Source organism: Apodemus sylvaticus, chromosome 20 (assembly GCF_947179515.1).
Source record: "Apodemus sylvaticus chromosome 20, mApoSyl1.1, whole genome shotgun sequence".
In the NCBI taxonomy this organism is placed as follows: domain Eukaryota; kingdom Metazoa; phylum Chordata; class Mammalia; order Rodentia; family Muridae; genus Apodemus; species Apodemus sylvaticus.
In genome coordinates this window covers 41967435-41989833 of record NC_067491.1, presented here as the reverse complement: position 1 = coordinate 41989833, position 22399 = coordinate 41967435, and the positions used below count along the sequence as shown (strand labels likewise).

General features: G+C 49.5%; 1 protein-coding gene across 3 annotated transcripts in view; it reads right to left on the bottom strand.

The window, feature by feature from the left end:
• The window catches only part of Elk3 (ETS transcription factor ELK3), a 59641-nt gene that overhangs the window by 4488 nt on the left and 32754 nt on the right, over positions 1–22399 (bottom strand). For 2 of the 3 annotated variants that reach the window (XM_052165298.1, XM_052165297.1), the window contains 2 exons: positions 10460–11254; positions 740–862 (listed from right to left, as the gene is read on the bottom strand). In XM_052165298.1, the coding sequence (XP_052021258.1) occupies positions 740–862; positions 10460–11254 (918 nt within the window). The remainder of the gene's footprint in view (positions 1–739; positions 863–10459; positions 11255–22399) is intronic. The other variant, XR_007974608.1, reaches the window with a different exon arrangement.

The window sequence follows — 22399 nt, the reverse complement described above, 5'->3', positions numbered from 1 at the left end:
TCATGAGTAGGGCTCCTGGAAGATTCCAGACGAAGAATGAATAATGAATGCGTTCACCCTAACTCAGGGAGGTCTTCATTATTCTTTAACCATATGCGGCATGGTATTCTGTTACAAAATTTGAGCTGGATTATAGTAGTGATGCAGGTAACGTTTCTACTCCAGTTTGGAAAAACGGTTCACTGTTTGTATTTTTCAATGTTTTACATGTAAATATACTGACCAGTTGGGTTCCTATTTTAAAGTCTCTTATTGAGCTTTTATAAAAGCCGGGTTTTAATTTTAAATAACTTCTGCAGTCAATTTCCAGTTTTCCTAGTCATGTGGAAGTATCCAGAACACTTAATGAGTCCATGTTTGGATTCCTAATGTAAGTACCTCTTTTCTGCCTCTAAAATATCTGTGCAACCCAATCCTTATGAATGCCCCTAGGAAACTTGCACTTAGGAGCTAAGTGGCAGAAGACACAGTAAGAGCATGTGAGGAAATGAGAGAAAAGCCATCCCCTGCATGACTCCTGTTTAAAAAGCTCACTTGCGGGGCTGGAGAGATGGCTCCACGGTTAAGAGCACTGACTGCTCTTCCAGGGGTTCTGAGTTCAAATCCCAGCAACCACATGGTGACTCACAACCATCCATAATGAGATCTGACGCCCTCTTCTGGAGTGTCTGAGGACAGCTACAGTGTACTTACATAGAATAAATAAAATAAATCTTAAAGCTCACTTGCAGACACTTACCTGGAAAAGAGTGTTTGGCCCCTGCAGCCTGGCGGGACTCAGTGGGGCGACCGGACTAAGGCTGCTCCAGAAGTGTATGCTGGGAAGGAGCGGGCTCGGAGTCAGAAGCAGTCCGCTTGGTGTCTAGAAGACAAGGCAACAGGCAGGTCTTGATAGGGGTTCACCTAACACCAGCCGTGACCAAAAGCAGCAGAGTGGTTAGGAGCGGGCCATGGACAGTGAACCAAGCCTTGCCTTCTGACTGGGAAACTGGGCAACTTTAGTTCTGTCTACATGACTAGGATCAGTTTAATTCTCCTGAGTGCTAAGTTTATGTGCAATCCTTAGGCAAGCTATCCTAGGTTGGAAAAGTCAGGCTTGCAGCAGACCCTTCAACCCCTTCCCCCTGCTGCCAGTAGACAAATGTACGAACTGAACAGGATCCCTGGAAGGGGGGGGGCTTCATTTCTTATTCAGCATGTTTGGCCCCAGTGGACACGGATCACACCCAAAGCCTACAGCCCCCATGAGCACACACGCTTGTAAAAAGGTCATCTCGGGCTTCGCGTGCCATTACCAACAGCCCTGTAATAACTGAAATTCTATGAGCATAGATTGCAGCCGCTTGTTCAGAAGCCCTGAGCTGATTTGGCTGACTTCACTCTGGACGTGGGGCTGGGAAGAATTCATCGCCCTGGCGATGGAAGGTAGGGCTGCAGAGCCAGAACTCCGAGTTTGTTTCTTAGAAGTGACAGGGCTGGCATTTGAGTGCCCACACTCGGCAGGAGGCCTGGCCCACAAGGCAGCTAAAGGGCAGCAGGAACAACAGGCCCCAGCCAGTAAATCTGCACAGCTTTCATTCTCAGCAGACACAAAATCCCTGGCCCAGGGTGTCTGCACCTCTGGTTACCAGAAGGAGCCCCTCAATTAGACTCTTTGTGTAAGGACACAGCAAAGGCACCAGCATTAAAGATTGCATCATGCTGGATGCTGCCGTGTTATTTTTTCCTAGAACTGGCCCCGGCAGCCTCCGTAATTATCAAGAGCATTTGAGCTTAAACCTAAATTGAAAGGTTTGCTCTGTTCACCGGGAGAGAGACAAATATATCCAGTGGTCTTCTAACCGAAGTACTGAATGGTAAACAAACTTAAACCAAGTTCTTTGAGTCTTTGGTTCCACGGCATTTTCTTCTACATATTGAATGGCCTACAAGGTTACTAGGATAAATACTTGTTTTGAGTCCACGCTCCATTTTTTTTCCTAGTTGGAGGCAATTTCACAAGTGTGCTAGGCCAGCTCGCTTCACAGTAAACAATGAATGGCTAAGTGTGAGCTCGGCCGGGGTTCCCATGTTCAGAACCTCTACTCACTAGCAAGACAACCTCAATCTTAATCTGTCAAGTGGGGGAAATGAAAATGCATGCTATTATTGCAGGGCTGCTGGGAAGACAGGTAATTCACCTGAGACTCTTAATATACTACTATATATTATGTTAATTTTATATAGTAATATAATAATACGCATTATTTTATATATGTATCTTCTATATATTATAACATATATGTATAAAAATATATACAATAATATATATAATAAAAGTATAAACAATAATATAAAAGTATATACAATAATATATATATGACCAATACATAGAAATGTTAAGTCTAAGCAACATGAGTAATTTGTAAGTCAGTAATAAATATAAAATGTACCTGACATACTCATTAAATGGAATTTAGCCATTCAGGGGAGAATTCTCAACTGGGTACTAAAAAGTTCTGGTGGGTTGGGCCCCAGTCCACAGACCCAGGTGACTTGAGATACTTCAGAGCCAGGTTCAAACCACAATGTGTCATATTAACATTTAATAACCAGGGCTTTCTGGTTCTTCTCAAAGTCTACACAGTCTTCTAAGCCATAGAGGACAGCTGCCTTTCCCTCATCCAAGGCCACAAGCTCACACTATGTAAAGTACAGGATTTCTGTTTCCATACCATTTCCATCCCCTCTGGATCCTGAGGCGCTTGCACATTTGTTTCCAAAGACTACAGGATGCACATAGAGTGTGGTGGCCTTCTGTTTCCCATGGTTAATACATTTGAAATGTCTTCTCTAACATATGCAAATGAACATTGTGAAATGACTTCATTAACTCTTCCCCCAATTGCTGTGCTCCCTGGAGATCCTGTTGCCTTCAAGGAAGGAGGACTGTTTGGGAACTTCCAAAGGAGCCTGGCTGGGTTGTCTGAGGACACTGCAGAGCCTCTGAGGTGTCTCTGCCTGACCTGCTGGAGGGAGGCCCACCTGCAAAGGTCAGACTTTGGGGACAGTTGGAGAGCCTGGGAATGCCTGGCTTGACAAATGCCCATAGTTGTTCCTGATGTCAGTGAAAGGCATGCCCCGGCCGGTGGGCATTTGTTTGCAAGAAGGAAGGCTTTCCCACTTCCCCCCTTCCTCCCCATTCAACTCCACTTAATTCTGGGTCTCCTAGAGAGCTTACACATGAGCAGCCGACCTCATCCAGATGTGCTGCAGCTGTGTGTTCTGGTCCACAGCCCTTTGTCTGCACCAACCTTTTCTACTCCTCTCTCTCTCTCTTTCTCTCTCTCTCTCTCTCTCTCCATTAGGAATGCCACCTCCTGGAAGCAGACCCCTGCCCTCCCCACAGGCCGATGGGATCTCTTTTATGGTGCTGAATTTTTAAAATACTATGGAACCCCTTTACCCCCCTTAACATTAAACATGTTCTGCCTCACACTGTGCGCATTCTTCCGATTCCTCTTTCAGTGGCCATTGGAGAATGTGTTCATTGTTTTCAGCCCTGTGCCCTCCCTTCTCAGGGGGGCTCTGACTTCGGTTAGGGCTCAGACCTAGGACAAGCCTCACTCAGTACCTGTGGCTAAGCCCCGCCCCCACCTAAGCCCCTCCCTCCAGGGGCGGGGCTTCGCTTCCCTTCTTCCCTTCCCCCCCACCCCCCAACCTCTTCTAACTAGTCATTTTGGCTACACTGGTTTCTTGGACAGGTCTGTTGCTCCCCCTCCCTGTCTCCTCTCATGGTCCAGTTCAGTCTGCGGGCCATGTTCAGCCTGGGCTCTTCCGTTTGCCTTCTTTCTCTACATCTATTTTAAAAATCTACATACGTCAAGAATAACCATGTCCTCCTCTTAAATTTTTTTTTCATTCATCTCCTGAAATGACCTGCATGTTCAAAACCGAACTCACTTTTCAAATCCACCTCTTCTTAAGACTTCCCGTTTCTGTCGGCAAGTGCCATCAGCTGTGTATCTCAACATATGTGCTGACTGAGACCGAAAATATTTGTAGAAACAAGAACAAAATAAGACATGATTTCAGCACACAGTAGTAGGCCCTACCTACCACTCAGCATCCCAGGCACTAGACAGAAATAGGCCCTCCCTTGGGCTCATTTTCAGTGTATCTCTCCACTTCCTTCTGGGCTGCATCCAATCAGCTTACCACCAGTGACATGCTACAAGTCACCTGGACCAGTCCCCCTGCCTCACACCCCCCATCCAGGACACAATTCCACGTAGTCACTCTAAGATACTCTATTCAAAAATCCGTTCATTTTCAGGGGGGCGGGGGAAGGCCTCCTCAGCCCCAATGCTAAATTCCCTATATTTGTCACTCACTTCCCTCCATCAACCTTCCCGCTTGGCCTTGCGCGTCCTGGGATTATCTTTCTCCTGCACCTTTCCATCATCTTCCGGATCGTCGGCTGGTTCTCACTCACCCCTCAAGTTGGTCACCAAGCCCTATGGCTGATGGTCTCCAGATTTCTCTCCGATCCACTCTTCTGGCTGTGTCTGTTACAGCCCAGCATCTCCCTTGTCCTTTAGCTGGAGTGTCACGAGGTATACTAACTGGGTACAGCAGCCCCTTCTGTATCTATGCTATCAGGGTGACGTCTACCACACAGTTCACACTGTTTCACACGTCCTTCCAGTGTTTCCCCTTGCCTCGGCCCACTGCTGCCTTCATTCCCTCCCATCTGACTAAACTCTAAGTCTTCTTCTAGAGCTGCTCCTCATCCTTGCCTCACACTCTTCCCAGCCCGAGGTGTTCCCGCCCCGTATGCCAGAAAGATCTCTGATCGCCCCTTCCTTACTCTCAACATCTCACTCCTTGGGACCAGTTTATCCCTTCTTCCTTACATTCCGTCTGTGCCTCCTAGCTCCCAGGGACCCCACCACCCAGGCTTGTACCCCAGCACCAACCACAGCAGCTTACACGGGAGGGGGCGGGGCTCCAGTCAGGTTTCGGGAACTGAGCCAAATGTACCTGCTTGTGCTGCTCGGGTCTCCTCCGCAGGACATAACTGTCGAGTGCGCATGCGTGCACGTATGTGCACACTTCATCATGGACAGGTCCCGAGCTTGTAAAACAGGTCACTTCTCACGACCTTTTCACGTCTTGCCAAAATTTACGTTCAGTGATCATTTATTAACTCTCGCGAGAAGTCTGTTCCACTTGGCTTACGCCTCTAGAAATTGTTAATTTCCCATCAAACCATGTCAACCTCTTGGGCGGTTTTCATGACCAGAAATTATATTTGGTCCCTATTCTTTACCTTCCTGGCAGCAGCCGCAAGCTCATGAGAAGCTACACACAAATCTTGGTATCCCTGGGCCAGCAAGCAAGTGCCTGGGTGTTCAGGGACTAGCTCTCCATGTGATTAGAAAGAAGGCAAAGACCAGACTGGGTGTGGCCTGCCCAGGGCCTATGAGTAGATAGATATCTTTGTTGATGTCTTGAGTGGGCGCTGGAGACACTAGGAAACCATTCAGACTTCAGGAAGAACAAAGGAGAAATCCTAACACATATATCTTAAAGGTGATATTATAGAGGCCAATAGATTCCATGAAAATGGTGCCCCAGAGTTCAACATTATTTTCAATAACTGGGCCAGAGGTAAAGGGATTTGCCACCAAGTCAGCATTTGAGCTCTTGGAGTCACACGGTGGAAGGAGAGGGAAGGAGAGAACTCCTACAAGTTGTCCTCTGATCTCCACATATGCGCATGGTCCACATGCTGCCACATGTACATATATATTGTGTGCATGATGGTGCATTATATATAATATTATGTATAACTATATATATAATCAGAAGTTACTGGATCTCTAAGCCACAGAGTTGTCTTAATTTGATTAAAAAAATTTTTTTAAATACTTCACTAAAGGAATAGAGTCCTCCAAGAGTTTTGTTCAGCTCCAGTGCGAAGGAATGAGGTAAGCAGAGTCTTGCATCTAATGGAAGTACTGAGAATGACAGAGGCAGACCAGAAGAGATAGACGAGCATGGGTGGTCACTAGAAGAGAGGAGAGAGGCAGCAGGCGACCCCAGGGCACAAGGAGAGAAGGCAGTCCCTTAATTGTTTATCTGGGGGCAACCCACAACTTGGGAGCCAAGAACTGTCTTATCCTACTGCAAAGACCTACAAGGAAGTTCTCTGCCTGTAGGAAAGGTCACTACGTACAGAGCTTGGCTGGGGAAATGTCAACAGAAGAAGAAGGAACAACCCTGGAGAGAAGGGAGAGGGACAAAAATGTTTGTCTTCTGAGGATCATGGCAAGAGACAGGAAGATGGAAACCACCCCAGAAGTGGGGAGTGGGGGGCAGGATGCCCACACTCTGGCCCTCCTACACTGCTCCAGACTCCTGCTTTTCTGACTTGGCCTCAAAACTGTCTCGCCCAGCCCATAATAAAGGGAGTAGGCTTCAGCCTTTCAAACCCAGCAGGCTGTCTCCACTCAGCCGCTAATCCCAGGCTCTGCTGAGCAAACACCCGGAGGCTTGCACAGCAGACTCTGGTGGAGATGCGTGCCCGGTGCTAAAACATCTCAGATTTCAGCATCTTGCCCAGCACAGGTGAGACAAACAGGAGTCTTGGCAGAAATGGGAAATATAATGCCTTGGGTTCTGAATTAACTTCACCTTGAGGGGACAGGCGCGACGGAACACAGATGGAACGTGGCAGGAAGAGGGACAGATGAAACCAGCATGCAGAGCAGTCAGAAGTCTCAGCTGGCACCTCAGCTGCCAAGGTGCCTGGCTAGAGGCCACAGGAGGGCTTCACACGCCAGCCCCTTCCCCTCTGCCTTAACATTCGGAAACCTGTGCCAACGGGGATGGCAAGCGCCTTGCATTTCAGCGACACACAGATGGGACCTCTGTGACTGAGCTCTGACGTCATCACTTTTCTCTGTACCTAGTTGATTTTTGCTCCGGGTTTTCAGCCCCTTGTTCAGTCCCTGCCCGGACACTGTTTATTATAAACCTAACACCGAGAGTGATGTTCACAGCTCCTGTCAGCGGCCTTGCCAGTGTTCCTGCCCGGAGACAGCTCTGGCACTGTGGGGAGTGGCACATTTGTGCGTGCGGGACTTTCTTTTCTGCACATCAAAGTTGAAGATGAAATGTTCATCTCTGAATGTGGACCCCACGACACGTGTGGGAAGGGACAATGATCATGTGACATGTCTTGGGGAGGCTCCTCATTTACTGGGGACCGGGTTAGTAGAGCACACACGTCCTCTCTTGTAAAGAATGCTTACCCTGGAGGGAGGGGGAAGGCTTAGGGGGTGTTCTCACAAGAGCAACTGCTATGCGCCACTTCACAAAGCATACCCTACAGGAGAAAGGAGTCTTTCTATGTTTCAGGGGACGTGCTAAGGTAGGCAGGGAAGCCCACAAGCCAGGAAGTAAGCACTCCCTTAGGATGTATTCAGGGGTGCTCGTCCTGTTTCTGAATGCGCACATGCGCGCACACACACACACACACACACACACACACACGGAAGCACTAAGGGCAAGTGGGAGAGCTGAGGGTAGATGGGTAAGCTTCTGGGGACCCCCATGAGGGGTGCTTTACTAGTGATCTCATTTTTGTTTCCTTCGAGATAGGGTTCCTCTGTATAGCCCTGGCTGTCCTGGAACTCTCTCTGTCACGATTAACCCCTAAGAGTCCTGTCTGGTCCGAGTTAAACCACTGATGGAGGCTGAAAGGAGGCATGTGTGACTGAATTTTACCAGATCTCCGCCTTTCTCTCCGTCTCAGTTGGCTGCCCACAGCCAGAGTAGGAACAAGGCCCATTCCAAGAGCATGCAGTCTCTGGTGGTCTTTAGCTCCTGAGGTCACACTAGGTCCCCAAGCAGCCTCTTTTACTACCTGTGTGACACCTCTTTCCAAATACTCTCTCCATTTCTATCTCTGTCTCTCTCTCTCTCTCTCTCTCTCTCTCTCTCACACACACACACACACACACACTCAGAAAGCCTGGTCCTCCATTTTAGGATTTCTTGGTAGTCACTCCATGAAAGCTACATCCTCTCGGCCTGACCTCCCACATGCCTGAGGATACAGGCCCTCTGTTCCAGAAGCCAGGCAGCCTTCCTAGGCATTCTCTCCAGGTTTTAGGCCGTTCCGGTAGGTTCCATCTCTGGGGACTACCTCTTTGTCCAGATGTTAGGATACCTCCCTCAGGTCAAGGTCCCTCTACTCCTATCCCCTGCCCTGCCCCCCTCCCCCTAGCCCCACTGAACTCATGGTATCTAAGACCAAAGCCACAGTAGCAATTTTCCTTGAGATAGACAGGGTTGGTGTCAGCCCCACCCACTCTGCTCAGGCTCAAGGAGAACCCAGAAACTGGGGGATGACCTCGGCCTGACTTTAGACCACTCTCAACCTTACAGTCATAAACACTAAGGCCCAGGCTCTCCCCCTGGCAGCCTTACCTGCCTGAGCAGCAGCATGAACTGCTACTTGAGAGGCGGACTTCCTGCCTGTTGCCAGGCAGCCTTGCTTTAGTAGGGAATGCTAATCTGGGAGTGTGTGTACCCATTCCATCCTATCCCAGGAGTCCCGGGCCTCTCCTCCTCAGTAAGGAGCACTTCACAAAGCTAAGCTGTCATGTGACCCCTGGGAAGCCTTGCAAAGCAAAATAGCAAAGAATTGCGAGCCACTGGTCTGCACACCCCATGGACCATTGTTGGGGAAGGAGTGGCTGGGTCTTCTCTCCGAGGAATGCAAAGACTTCTTAGTTTCAGAGTGGATAGATGCTGGGTGCAGAGTGGGTCCAAACTCAGTCTTCCTACTTACAGCTTTGGATCCCGGTCAAGGTACTTCACCGCTGAACCCCAGTCAGCCAGGTGATTGTAATGGCAACAGTATCCACACGGTGTGTGTGTGTGTGTGTGTGTGTGTGTGTGTGTGTGTGTGTGTGTGTGTGATGGCAAGGTGGGTGATGTGTGTGTGTGTATGTGTGGTGGCAAGGTGGGTGATGTGTGGCAGGTGTCTGGCACACGCAAAGAATTTGGTGCCTACTGTTGGGGCTGACAGGGACAGCTGTGACAAGGACAGAGGCAGAGCTGGGAATCCCAGGCCGCCTGCAGCATAATCCCACGTGGAGGCTCAAAGCTCCAGGTTGATAATGCCTGCCAGTTCGTCGTCAGAGCTGGCTGCGTAGGGTAGCGTATCCACCATCCCAATGTATTGTTATTAGATAGCATCCCCCAGAAAGTAGATGCCCGCTCTCCCACACCTACGAAGCCGGGGAGGAAGAAGCAGAACCTAGCCCGACGCTGCTAACCTCTGCCACTAGCCCAACGCTGCTAACCTCTACCACTAGTTTACGCTGCTAACCTCTACCACTAGTTTACGCTGCTAACCTCTACCACTAGTTTACGCTGCTAACCTCTACCACTAGCTTACGCTGCTAACCTCTACCACTAGTTTACGCTGCTAACCTCTACCACTAGTTTACACTGCTAACCTCTACCACTAGCCCAACGCTGCTAACCTCTACCACTAGCTTACGCTGCTAACCTCTACCACTAGCTTACGCTGCTAACCTCTACTACTAGCCCAACGCTGCTAACCTCTACCACTAGTTTATGCTGCTAACCTCTACCACTAGCTTACGCTGCTAACCTCTACTACTAGCTTACGCTGCTAACGTCTACCACTAGCTTACGCTGCTAACCTCTACCACTAGCTTACGCTGCTAACCTCTACTACTAGCCCAACGCTGCTAACCTCTACCACTAGTTTATGCTGCTAACCTCTACCACTAGCTTACGCTGCTAACCTCTACCACTAGCTTACGCTGCTAACCTCTACTACTAGCCCAACGCTGCTAACCTCTACCACTAGTTTATGCTGCTAACCTCTACTACTAGCCCGACGCTGCTAACCTCTGCCACTAACTTACGCTGCTAACGTCTGGGACCACCTAACCTGTGTGCCCTGCAGCTGAACCAGACACCACTGACACTTCTAAAGCAAAAAGGCCACCTTTTCCAGGGGCTCGTAGCAGCTAAGACTTATACACTCCATGAAGTTTCCCATCTCTTCCCGATGAGATGAGCTTTTGGTGGGGACTTTCCTTCTCTACGCCACACTCCTGTTTCTTGTTAAAGGTCAACATGACCCACACAGCTCCACGCTATCTGTAAAATGGATCTTCTCTCTTAAAAACATCCTAAGGCCTAAATGTCCCATCAAGTGCCATGTCCCTAGAGGTCTCCCCACCCTCCGAGCCTGGTGACTCTGGTCCTAAGAAGCAAATCTCCCTCTGTTGCCAGGATACCAAGCCTTTCCTCGCGTGTGCTTCTCAGCGGACACAGTAATGTTGGCACACTGGCCAAGGGACATCTCTCAAGGAGAACAGGAGTGGTTCTCCCCGCTTCCAACTAGGATCATGGGAATTGTGTTTACCTGTGCTGTGAAGAAGGCTGGAGTGAGAGATCCGGAGGGGAGGGCTGGGCTGTTGAGGGCGATGGAGCCGATGTCGGTGCCGGAAAGCAACAGTTGGGGTGCAGAGATTTCCAAGCCTTTGGGTTTTTTGCCTTTTGGGGGAAGAGATGGAGACTTGTTTTTGGAGCCCGATGACAGATTTAGGGGCTCCAGAGAATCCGGGTCATGGCAGGCTGCCTCCAGGAAGAGGCTTCTATGTTCAGAAGGGAGGGGAGAGTCGGGGGACAGGGACGGGGACCGAGATGAAGAAGGCGACACAGACGAAACGCTGGCAGCATTTGGCAACATTAAAGAGGAGATCTTGGCTGAGACAGACGAGGCCAGGAAAGCGGACGCCGCCGCGGCCTCAGATGTGGAAGGCAGGGACACCACAGGCCTGGTGATGTGCTTGTCGGTTTTATTGGTCACAAACCTGATCACAGTCCTGACTTCTTCCACAGGGGGGCTGTCGTCACAAGGCTCCTCCAGCTTCTCCGTCTTGATGGCCTTGAAGGCCTCTGGAGTGTTCTGCAGAGAGTTGATGGTGAAGGACGAGTATAGGCCAGAGTGAATGTACTCGTTGCGGCTTACGCTCTTGAGGGAGGACAAGCCGTGTTTGTGGCCCTCTCGGCCTTCCGGGGACACCTTACAGTCACTGTCCTGCAGCAGGAGGCTCTCCCGGCTGATCTCTACGGCGTGAGGGTCCATTTTCAGGATATCCGGGAAAGAGACGAACTTGTACACAAACTTCTGCCCAATCACTTTCTTGATGATGTTCTGTGAATGCAAAAACAGACATTTAAGAGGGGTGAGCCACAGACAGGGAAGGAGGGTGCAGGGAACAACCAATGTTGGCCAGAGCACCACCATATTCCTGACGCCCACAGGGTGCCCACGAGGAATGACGTCAGAGACTGAAGGTTCACATTCACACTCTGGTCCTGTTGACCAGGAGTAGTGAGGTCTCTTTCCAGCCTGTGGCAACTTTCTTCTCTATTAACTGTGACAACTGTGTAACAGTAAAAACTACCACTGAGTCAGCACTTACTGCTTAGCTGGGATGATTCAGACCTTAGCGCATATCGTTTGCATAGTAATCCTACAAGTGGGTTTTGTCATTTTCATTTTGCAATTAGGAGAGAGAACTGGGGAGATGGCCTAGTGAATAGATCGCAAGCATGAGACCCTAAACTTTGGTTCATCAGCACCCATGTAAAAGGGGTTAAGGGGATCTCTAGGACGAGCTAGACATCTGGGATGGCTACCTAGACCATCCTGAATCCATGAGCTCTGGGTTCAACAAGGCTTCCTGTCTCAGGAAGTAAAGTGGAGAGTAACTGAGAGTCATTGACTGGCATTAAGACCCGATGCCAGCCTTGTGGCTACACACACACATGCATGTGCGTGCACACATGTATGCCCACAACTGTGTGCATGCCACATAATGCATTCAAAAACAGAAAAATTCTGAGACTTTGGAGAAAAACTTCCAGTATTGCAGTGCCTCACCTGGCCAAGGTGAAGCAAGAAATGGAAAGGGAGAAATCTCCTTCGCCCTACCACGGTACGGTCTTACCTGCCTGTGGGAACCAAGAGAATACAAGGAAATACTAACAGGAAAGCACTCTGCTGGGAAGAAGCATCAGAGAAATATAAGTTAGCGCCACCCAGCAACGCAACATTTTCTTCAGTCAGGCAGCCGTTTCCAGCAAGAAAGCCACTGGAGAAAATGAAATCGCCTGCTTGGGTGTTTATGGCATTCGGTTCATAGTCTTAGTCGCCGGTGTTGACTTCTGACTCTTCAGCAGCATCAGGATATAAATGGAAAATGAAAATCTCTATGAAGGCAAAAGTTTTCTCAGCCCATGAGAGAGTGGGTTTTATGTGGAAGGCTGTGCTGTTGTTCTTAAGGCTAATTGAGCTGGAAGAGTGATCCCTGGAGAAGCTACCCAGTTCCATGTCTGTCTGGCAAATACTTGCTGCAGGACTCACCCTACGGTTGACTGGGAGTCCTAAGTACTCTGGGGAGAAAAAGATGGCATCCCTGTGACTCAAAAATTCAGCAGTATTCTATGAGAAAGACTCCCTATAGGTTTTCTTACAAACTCTTCCTCCTAAACCTTGTAAAAAAAAAAAAATCAATCATTTGAGGGAGAAGCCCTTTATGGATTGAGTGCCCTACAGGTCCAGGAATCTGGGGTATCAATCCTACAGCAGCCCCCACAGAGAGAGGAAGGTAGCACCCTTCCATTGCCAAAACAAGCATGAAGCTGAAGTCATAGCCACAGACTGCCAAGATCTCCTGGCACTAAAGCCAGAGCCTTTCCACACTTCCACGCAGGGGGAAAGAAAGCACAGTACCCCCTGATAGAGATCTCTGTAATTCCTGACCCTCCTTGGGTACTCACGGCTTGTTCTAACTATGACCGTGTTAGGATTTTTGCCTGTTACCTTATTACATTTTTCCATCCTTTACTACAACAGGAGAGAACCTAGCTGCCGTTTCACTGAGATTTTTCAAGAAGAAATTCCTTGGGGGCAGGATTTTACAAGAGGCATGTAAGGTAAATCCCATCATGTGAATCCCAGAGAAAGCCCTTGTCCAGCAAAGCACACAGTCGTGCCCTGTGCCAAGGAACAGGGCAGATTGATCCTGATGGCTGGTGTGCTGGGGTTCTGGGCTGCAACTCACCCCACCAAATCCTGGGACTCTGTTCCCATGGTGACTCTAGCTGACCTCACCCCATGCAAGCCAATCTTCAGAGGAATCAGGGAAGCAAAGAAGTTCTGTCCACTTGCTTCTGGGGGGGCAGTGTCTCTACTGGAAAGAGCATCAGGCCTGGGTAGAGACCATGCCAGGAAAACCAGCTCCCCACAGGAAAAGATCAAATCAGGGAGTCCAGGGCATGCATGACCAGAAGCCATTCCTGTCATAAAGGAGTATGTACTATGCTGTTTTCACTGCTAAAACTGCTGGGTCTTTATATTTATATCCTATATATTACATTTTTTTCTTACTTATAGCTCATAATATTTTCCTGTTTGGCAGAAAACTTTGTTTTTTCTCCTCAACCACTTTGAATACTCATCTAAATTGAGTGAATTTGTTGAGCCTAAATAATTACACAGAATGAACAGATAAACTGTTGCTTCAGCTGACCAGTCAGTCCCACAAACTAATTTTTTTTTTAACGACTAGCTCAAAGAGATGATTACTATGGTTGTGAGTTAGCCAACAAGTAATTAGGGACTGTTATCAAAATGACAGTTTTAGGATCTAACAAGATTGCCCAGTGGTTAAGGGCATAGACTGACTGCTCTTTAGGAAGACCTGAGCTAGGTTGCTAGCATCAGGGGTACATACTCACACAGGCATGCAGACATTAAAATTAATTAATTAATTAATCAAATCTTTGAAAAGCACTTTGTCTCTTCTCCAAAGTGGTTGGTTTTTAAAAGCCAGTCACATAGCTAGAGAGCTGCTGGGCCCTGACTTGCATGCCTTCCAGCTAACAGAGGACAGGAAACTGTGATACAGACTCAGACTGGAGTATTACGCAACACCAAAAAAGCAGGAAGGACAGAGACATGCTACAACAGGGATAGAAGTCACTGTGCTAAGTGATTTTTAAAGACTGTATGTCGGCTTATCTATTGACACGAAATGTGTGAAATGGAAACTATCCATCGTAGGCTGGTGTGCTGGCACCTGTGGCCCTAGCACTCCGGAGGCTGAGGTAGAAGGACGGGAGGTTTGAGACCAGCCTGGGCTGCACAGGGAAACTGTCTCAGAAAGCTAAAAAGAAAAAGAAGCCTGAAAAGGGGTGGAAGGAGGGAGGGAGGGAGAGAGAGAGAGAGAGAAGAAGAAGAAGAGAGGGAAGAGAAGGAGGGAGGAAGGGAAGGAAGGGGAGAGCAAAGGAGGAAAAGGAAGAAAGGAAAGAGACCATTTAATCAGAATGTAGATTATAGTCAGTCCCTCATGTCCAGGAGACACTATGGAAGCAGTGTTTTCCAAACTCTAGCTCTTACAGTCTTTCCACCCCTCCTCCACATTTGTTTGTTTGTTTGTTTGTTTATTGTTGGTTTTTTGGAGACAGGGTTTCTCTGTGTAACCCTGGCTGTCCTGGAACTCACTCTGTAGACCAGGCTGGCCTCGAACTCAGAAATCCGCCTGCCTCTGCCTCCCAAGTGCTGGGATTACAGGCGTGCACCACCACTGCCTGGCTTCCACCATTTTTTTTCCTGGTTTTTTGAGATAGTGTCTTATTGTATAGCCAGTCTGGTACTCACTGTGTAGACCGTGCTGGCCTGGAACTCGAGACAGACCAGCCTGCCTCTGCCACCTGAGGGCTAGAATTAAAGACATGTGCCGCCATACCCTGCACCCAATGGCATATTTAGCTTAAAGCCTTCCTCATAGACACACGCACACCCCTACAATGTCGCACCTCCTTTGAGAGCTTCTAGAACTTCTGTCTGACTTTTCATGAGCTCAGATTGACTTCTTAGCCAACTCTCATTTTCACAATGGGTTTCTCATTCTTCTCCTAGGTCCAACTCTGTAATGTTCCATCTTCTGAGGGCTCCCTGGAATTGCAGCCTTTTGCCCTCTGACCTTGCCACGCCCCTGCCCTGAGCTCGGCCCTGTTCACAGTCCACACAGCCCCAGAGACTTCCCGCAGCACCAGCCGGGCTTTTCTCAGCATTATGCTGAGAGCACAGCTGGGAAAGGGAACAGTTATCGGAGGACCTTTCCCAGAAATATCTACTTGATACTATTTCAGGGCTGTGCTGGATTAAGTCCTCATCTGTAGACTGAGACTGGCCAACCACCTAGAGCCTGGAGCCAGATACCCAATAAATCCACACACGAAGAGCCGGTATCATTTATCAGCTTTAGCATTATCATCCTTATTTTCTCTTCCAATTTAGCCAGCATTAATCCATTACCACTACCTGCTCTTGGCCTGGCTGACAGTTCAAGAGACATTACAAACCTCCTAGATTGCTGCCCATAGTCTAGGGTTTTTTTGTTTTGTTTTGTTTTTTACATAGTGCTGGGTTAAATGGCCTAAGGCTCAGCAGGCAGATTTACATCTGGTTTGTATATCTCAATAAAGGGGGGGTGGAGCATGTCTTTTTACTTAGTTGGACCCAGACAAGAAAGACATGTGAGGTTTATGATACATAATGCTGAACACAGCCAGCATTACTTCCCAGGGCTGGGGTGGAGGGGGGGGGGGGCAGAGACGAGCAGTGGCCTTCCGGGATTCACAGAGATGGGGAATCCCAGCCTGTGGCAGCCCGTGCAGAGAGGTAGGGATGAGAAGCAGACACCTAGACCATGCCAACTGCTGCTTGATGCCTCTGAAGCAGGAAACGTGTGCTGCCAGGCAAGGAGGCCAAGCCGGGCCGGCTTCTTGGTGGTGGCTGTGGCTCCCAAGGGAGATCACTAGAGGCTGCTGGTGACAGGGCCTGTCACCAAGGTCCCTGGCATCGGGAACCAGGAGGCTTGAGTGCAAGCAGACACAGGATGATGGGATTCTGGGGGGCATCTTCCCACAGCTTCGTACGAACTGAGCTGTGGGAAAGAAGGCTACAGCAAGCAGGCTATAGACTGCCAGGAACACGGCCACCTTCCAAGGGACACACCACCCAGCTGCGTTAAAAGGTGGAGCTGTCGGGAGTCACTGTGCAGACAGGGAAGAGGTTTGATCCAATCCTCCGCCACAGAAAGGTGAATTAAATATTAGGGCAGCCATAGAATGAAATGTCCTGTCATTATTTCAGAGAACAATAGTGTTCTGACTTCCTTATGTCTTTATACATATTTTAGGTGGAAAAGAAGAGGACCCATGAGATGGCCCCATCATCTCAATGGTATAATGTGAATATATACACATACATACGTATATGTGTACATATACATATATACGTAATATATCATATACATATATATACATATATACACACACACACATATATATCCATACTTAAAAGAGAAAGAAATTGATCAAGATGGATAATAAAACGTAATAGTGATTATGGTATTTTCTTTCACCTGCATTTTCTACAGTCTGTATTTACTACATGTTACTCGTCCAATTGAAACTGAGCCCACGTCACCTGGCTTGTAACTGGACCTGAAGTTACTGGACTGTAGCCACAGCTAGGCCTGAAACATTTCTGGTCAACAACCATACCCCCTTTCCAGAAGGCAACTGCCTGGCTATCCACCGCCGGCTATCACTAATGTTAATGCACCAGAACCCAGGGATTTTACATCCAGAGCAGCAGTGAGGTTGGCTGGCAGGAGCCTAGGAAGTGACTCCTTGCTAAGGAAGTAAGGTCCTTACTGAAGAATGGCTCCTTCTATCTTCCCTGTGAGGAGACTCACATCCTATAACCACAAACATCCCTGTCCATTCTGGCCATGCCTGGGGCAGGAAGGCACCTGCTTTGATGGGACGCCCTGGCATGAAACACTGGCACCCTATAATCCCAACCCTGACTAGACAGCCCATCAACGACCATCAACAACCAACCTGTAAGTGGTATACCAATGGAATACACTTTGAAAGACAAGCACCAATGGACCGGCATTACACGAAATAACACCGGGAACAATGGCAGACCTGGGTTCAAGTCCCTGCCCTCCTACTTAGTATAGCCTGGGAACGTTTTTTTAACTTCCATGGGTCTCAGTTTGCCATTTCTAAAACAGAAAGAAAAATAGCTCATGAGAGAGTTTGCTCTTAGGGGCTCATGTGTGTCTGCACTCTGCTCACAGAGTCCTTGAAACGGGACCGAACACAGCTGATTCTGCGTGGCCAACCACGATCATTATAACACACTGCTCTATTATTCTGGGTGGGGCAATCAGAATTCCTTAGCTGGCACCTCACGCTAAAGCCTCGGAGGAAGCCGCCCAAACCACCCAAATGCCCATTTTACAGATGAGGGACCCAAGGCTTTGAGCCGAGTTCCCACAGTCTAGCAGCAGGGATGGCACAGCTCCAAGTCACCGCCTTCCCAGCCAACACCCTGCGTTAGTCCAACATCTGAGGTCACGTGCAGACTGGAGGCTGACTCATTCTCCTGACCCAGATCCCGAAGGGTCCCCTCTCCAAAGTTAGACTATAATGCCCGCAGGACGCATGCTCAGTGTACCCAGTAAACTACCCACAAACCCCAGGGAACACTTTCCTATGGAAGTATGCAGTCTCTGCAGAACCAGAACCACAGTGAGTCCCAGTAAGCCTTCAAGTGTTAATATTAGTATGTGAGCAGTGTAGGCCTGGGGCCTGTGGGCTGTCAGGGGTTCCAAGCAGCAGGCTGGTTCTATTGCCATCAGTTCTAAATGTTTCAGGCAAGGTCACGTCATATTTGTCCCCAAGGAGCACTTCTAAAAGGCTCCCTGACCCCACCACCTGAGCTACTTTCTAACAAGGCAGCCTTCTCTACTCCCACAGCGTGGTCGAGCGGCATTCCCCCCCAGAACTCATGCCTCCTCAGAAGCTCAGAATGTGGCCTTATTTGGAAATAAGATCTCTGCAGATGAAATTGGCCACGGGATGTTAAGATTCAGGCTAAGTAGGAAATACAACGACTAGTGTCCTATAAGAAGAGGACAAGGAGTGGCATTCAAGAAAAAAGAAACACACACACACAGCTGGGAGCCACCAGGGCGTGTGTGTGTGTGTGTGTATCTTCCTTGAAGCCATCAGGTTTTTGGCTTCCTTGGGGAATAATAAAATTCTGTTACTGTGAGCTACCAAGTCTGGGGTTATCTGTTAGAGCAGCCTTGGGAGGGGCGAAGGGGATTCTTAAAGTTGCCTTGGATGTTGGTCTAGGCACTAGGTTAGGCCGAGCTGGAACAGCCTTTGTCTCAATCTTAAGTTTGTAGCACACACACACACACACCATCCCAAACTTCTAAGAATAACACACCCTAAGTCTGGCACCGAGTTGGCCAGCTCCACCAGCTCCCGGCCTCAACGTGTTTTCTTGTGGTTTGGGTTAAGATTTCTTTGTTTCCTGGCATTGGTAAACTGCAGTGTGAACTGGCTCACCAAATGTGGCCACTTGGCCGTGGTAGGGCGCCTCAGACTTGCCTGGGCCACCGTGACACCCAGAGGGTGCTACAAATGAGGGTCTCCCCTTCTGGCTGGTCTGTCCAGACACCCTTCCCTGGAATCCTCAAGCTGGATGCGGAGGGAGGGCATCTTTCTTCCCCCGCGCTCTCAGCAGCTGCTTCTTGCTGGTTTCGGCTCTAATTTTATACCCTGGCTCCGTCCTTTAAACATTCCTCCAAGAGTGTTTGTCCTCAATACATTGAACCATACGACTGCATTGCCAGCAGAAGCCTTCCCGGGGCTGGGTTGGGGAACTACAGTGGTTCTCCATTTTGAGTGGCCAACTCTACTGATGCCAGTGGGCACAGGGACATCAGGGCCACAGGTGGACAGAAATACACTCCTACTCTGTCTTTGACATGGATTTTTGACATTCCATACTGGAGACATACTGGAGACAGAGCCTTGGGCTCTGGTTTGTCCTGGTTTGTTTGTTTGTTTGTTTGTTTGACACAAGCTACAGTCACCTGGGACAAAGGAACCTTAATTGAGAAAACACCTCCGTTCAGATCTCCGGTTGAAAATCTGCAGGGCATTTTCTTGATTTAATGATTGATGTGTGGGAGGGCCCCGCCCACTATGGGCGGTGCCAGCCAGGGGCAGGAAGTCCTGAGTGGTATAGAAAAGCAGGCTGAGCAAGTCAGAGGAATCAAGCCAGTAGGCAGAGCTCCTCCAGGGCCTCTGCATCAGCTCCTGCATCCTGGGTCCTGCCCAGCCTTCCCTGCATGACCGAAATAAACCCTTTTCTCCTCAAGTTGCTCCTGGTCCTTGGTGCTTTATTACAACAATTGAAAGCACACTAAGGCCGGGCAGTGGTGGTACCTGCCTTTAATCCCAGCACTTGGGAGGCAGAGGCAGGCGGATTTCTGAGTTCGAGGACAGCCTGTTCTACAGAGTGAGTTCCAGGACAGCCAGGGCTACACAGAGAAACCCTGTCTCGAAAAAAATCAAAAAACGAAAAAAGAAAGCACACTAAGACAAGCACCGAGCAAAAAAAAAAAAAAAAAAAAAAAAAAAAAGGAAGAAAAATAATCAGAATAAGAGTACTCTCTCCTTTTGAGATCCTTGCTTGTTGGAGGTGCAGACAGCCAGCGGGGCGAGGTGGGTTCTTCGGGCCTTTCCAGGGCTGGCATTTCCCAATGACAGATTTCCTCCTATGCAAAAGGAAGAGGCCTACTACCTCCTCATGCATACATTCTACAGTTCTACAGTTACAGGAAGCTACCACAGCAGGCTCCATGGAGACTAGAGTGGTGTTAAGAAAAAAATGTGGGGGAGGGGTGGGGAGGCAGTAAAGCAGCTTTAGTGACTGGAGACTGGAGGGGGGCCAGGAACAGGGAAGGCGTAGACACGGAGCCGGGGCTGACAAGGTGCAGTCAGAGTTGAGCAGCAGATGTGGTCTGAAGAAGGTGGTCAAGGTAGGTGGGGTTATTAAGGGGGCTAAAGGTAAGAATGGTCAAAACCAGCCTAGGGAAGCCCAGATGGTAAGGAGAGTTTGGGGTTTTCCCAGGACCACTGGGTAGTTATGGTGGTCCAAAAACAGACAGGAAGGATATTCCTGCCTATCTCCTCTCTGTCTCCTTTCTGTCTGTCTCTGTCTCTTAACAGGGTCTCACTATGCAACCCTGGCTGGCCTCAAATTCACAATGTGCCTGAGGCTGGCTTCGAACTCTGTCTGGCTCATCTCTCCAGCCCTCGGCCTGGCTTCCTTCAGGAAGTGTGCGTACTCTGAGGCGACGACCCAACAGCTCCCATTCTCGGCTAGCTCAGAGCACCTCACCGACCTACTTACTGCCCAGAGCTCAGAACAATCTTTCCATTGGCCTCTCGAGCAGTCAGCGTCAGGGCCTCTCTTTCTCTTGGCCATACATGTGAAGGATGAAGGCTGCAGCCGGGGGCCCCCTCAGGAATCGGCACAAACTACACGCAGCTGAGGATGAATGCTTGACCCTAAGCAGCTGCTTTATCTTGGGTGTGCCATTTAACCGCCACGCGCCTTGGACTCAGTAACTCTGTCTCTAGAATGGGTCCATCACTGGCCACAAGGCCAGATGCCTTAGGAGTTAACAAATGTTCCGTGCCTACCACAGAGCCTCACACAGCATGCTCCGTACACGTGAGCTTCCCCTCCTGACATTACCATCTGGGGTAAGAGCTGAGCCTCTGAGGAGAGTGGGAAGAGGCCGCCCAGAGGAGCAGCTGGCCACTGGTGGGAGGCGGGAGGTGTGATGTGAATGTTGGCGGGTTTTGTCAGTTTGTCTACACAATCCCTAAATTTTCCCGCAGCTACGAGCCCAGAGCAGGAATGCTGGAGCCTGCCAGGGGGGATGGGGGAGAAGACTCCAAGGGGTGTGGGCAAGGGCAAGTGCCTGATGCAGCGATTTGGCAGGGCTGTGGGCGCCTCGCCAGCTGAGTACCCGCACAGCAGCCCCATCACCATGCTAACTGCGCTCTCAAGACTGCCTCATCCCGTTTCTTAGCAACCACCCTATTTGGAGGAATGTGGAGGGCTTCGGGGACACCAGCTTGAAAGCATTGCAGCAAGACAGGAAGCACCCCCCCCCCCCATAACGCCTCCGACCCTTTGCACTCCCACGGCCTGCCACCTTGTGCCGGCTGCCATCTCCTGGGACAAGGTGGATAGCACAGAAGTCCTCTGAGGCAGGCTAACCCTAACCCTAACCCTAACCCAGGTCTCCGGGCAGCTTCCAGGGCCAAGTTCATGGAGGGAAGTCCTAGTTACGCCCTTGGCCTCTGGACAAGAGCCCAGATGCCATCTGTCGTCCTCCAACAATCTGAGCAGCTGACGTGCTACAAAGAGACACCCAGCGGAACGCTCTCCACACACAGGCCTAGGGCCAGGCAGAAAGGTTCCCAACCAGACACAGAGCGCCGTGACCACAGCCCAGATGGGCATTCGAGGAAGTTCCAGAATAGGAACACCTGCTGGACTCCTCCTTCTCCACCCCGAAGATATATATCATTTTATCTTCTCAAAAATTTATTTGGGGGGCATTAGAGGACCCCACTAGAGCCAAGGCTTTTCTGCCCCGACAGCTGACTTCGGATACACGCTATTAATACTAACATTTTCTCAGCGTGATTGCATACCCCCATTTAAAACAAATTACCCAATTAAGCTAAGAAGGTGATGCATTCGACTTCCTGGGATTTGGTGCCAGTGACTCTGTCTTGACGACTCTCCCCTAATTTCCCTCCAATTAAGTAAAGATCCCTCGGTACCCCTGTGAGGATCAGCTGGGATATTGCTGTGGAGACAGAAGGACGGTTCATCCCATTGCCAATTTCGTCTCTGGCCCAGAAGGGAGCTGGCAGAGTTTCCAGACTCCCCCTGAGAGGAATGCTCAACGCCAAGAGCAGAGACAATAGGTGTGTTGGATGGGAAAGGGTAAAGGATTAAATAAGCTTCCGGTCTCCGTCTGTAGCAACCCAGGTCGATGTCGTCAGCTTCCCATGAGCAGCCGCACCTGCAGGAGTGCCAGGCGCCAGGCGGTGACACTTTTCTTCCCTGTCCCTGGGGTTGATAGGGGCGGGGTAGGGGATGGAGGCGGCTGCAGCAGGCCTTCAGTGTGGACCATGCCTTCTCAGTAACTGGCCAAAAGGATCGGAGTGGTGGCATCCGAGCATGAAGCCACCAATGCCGAGAAGCACAGGGGATGTGGACTTTTATCTTCAAATCTAATCACGGGCCCTTCTTACTTTCCAAGCCTTACTGGCTCTTGGGAGAAAGTGCCAATTGCAACATGTGACACTGCTCCAGAGGCCT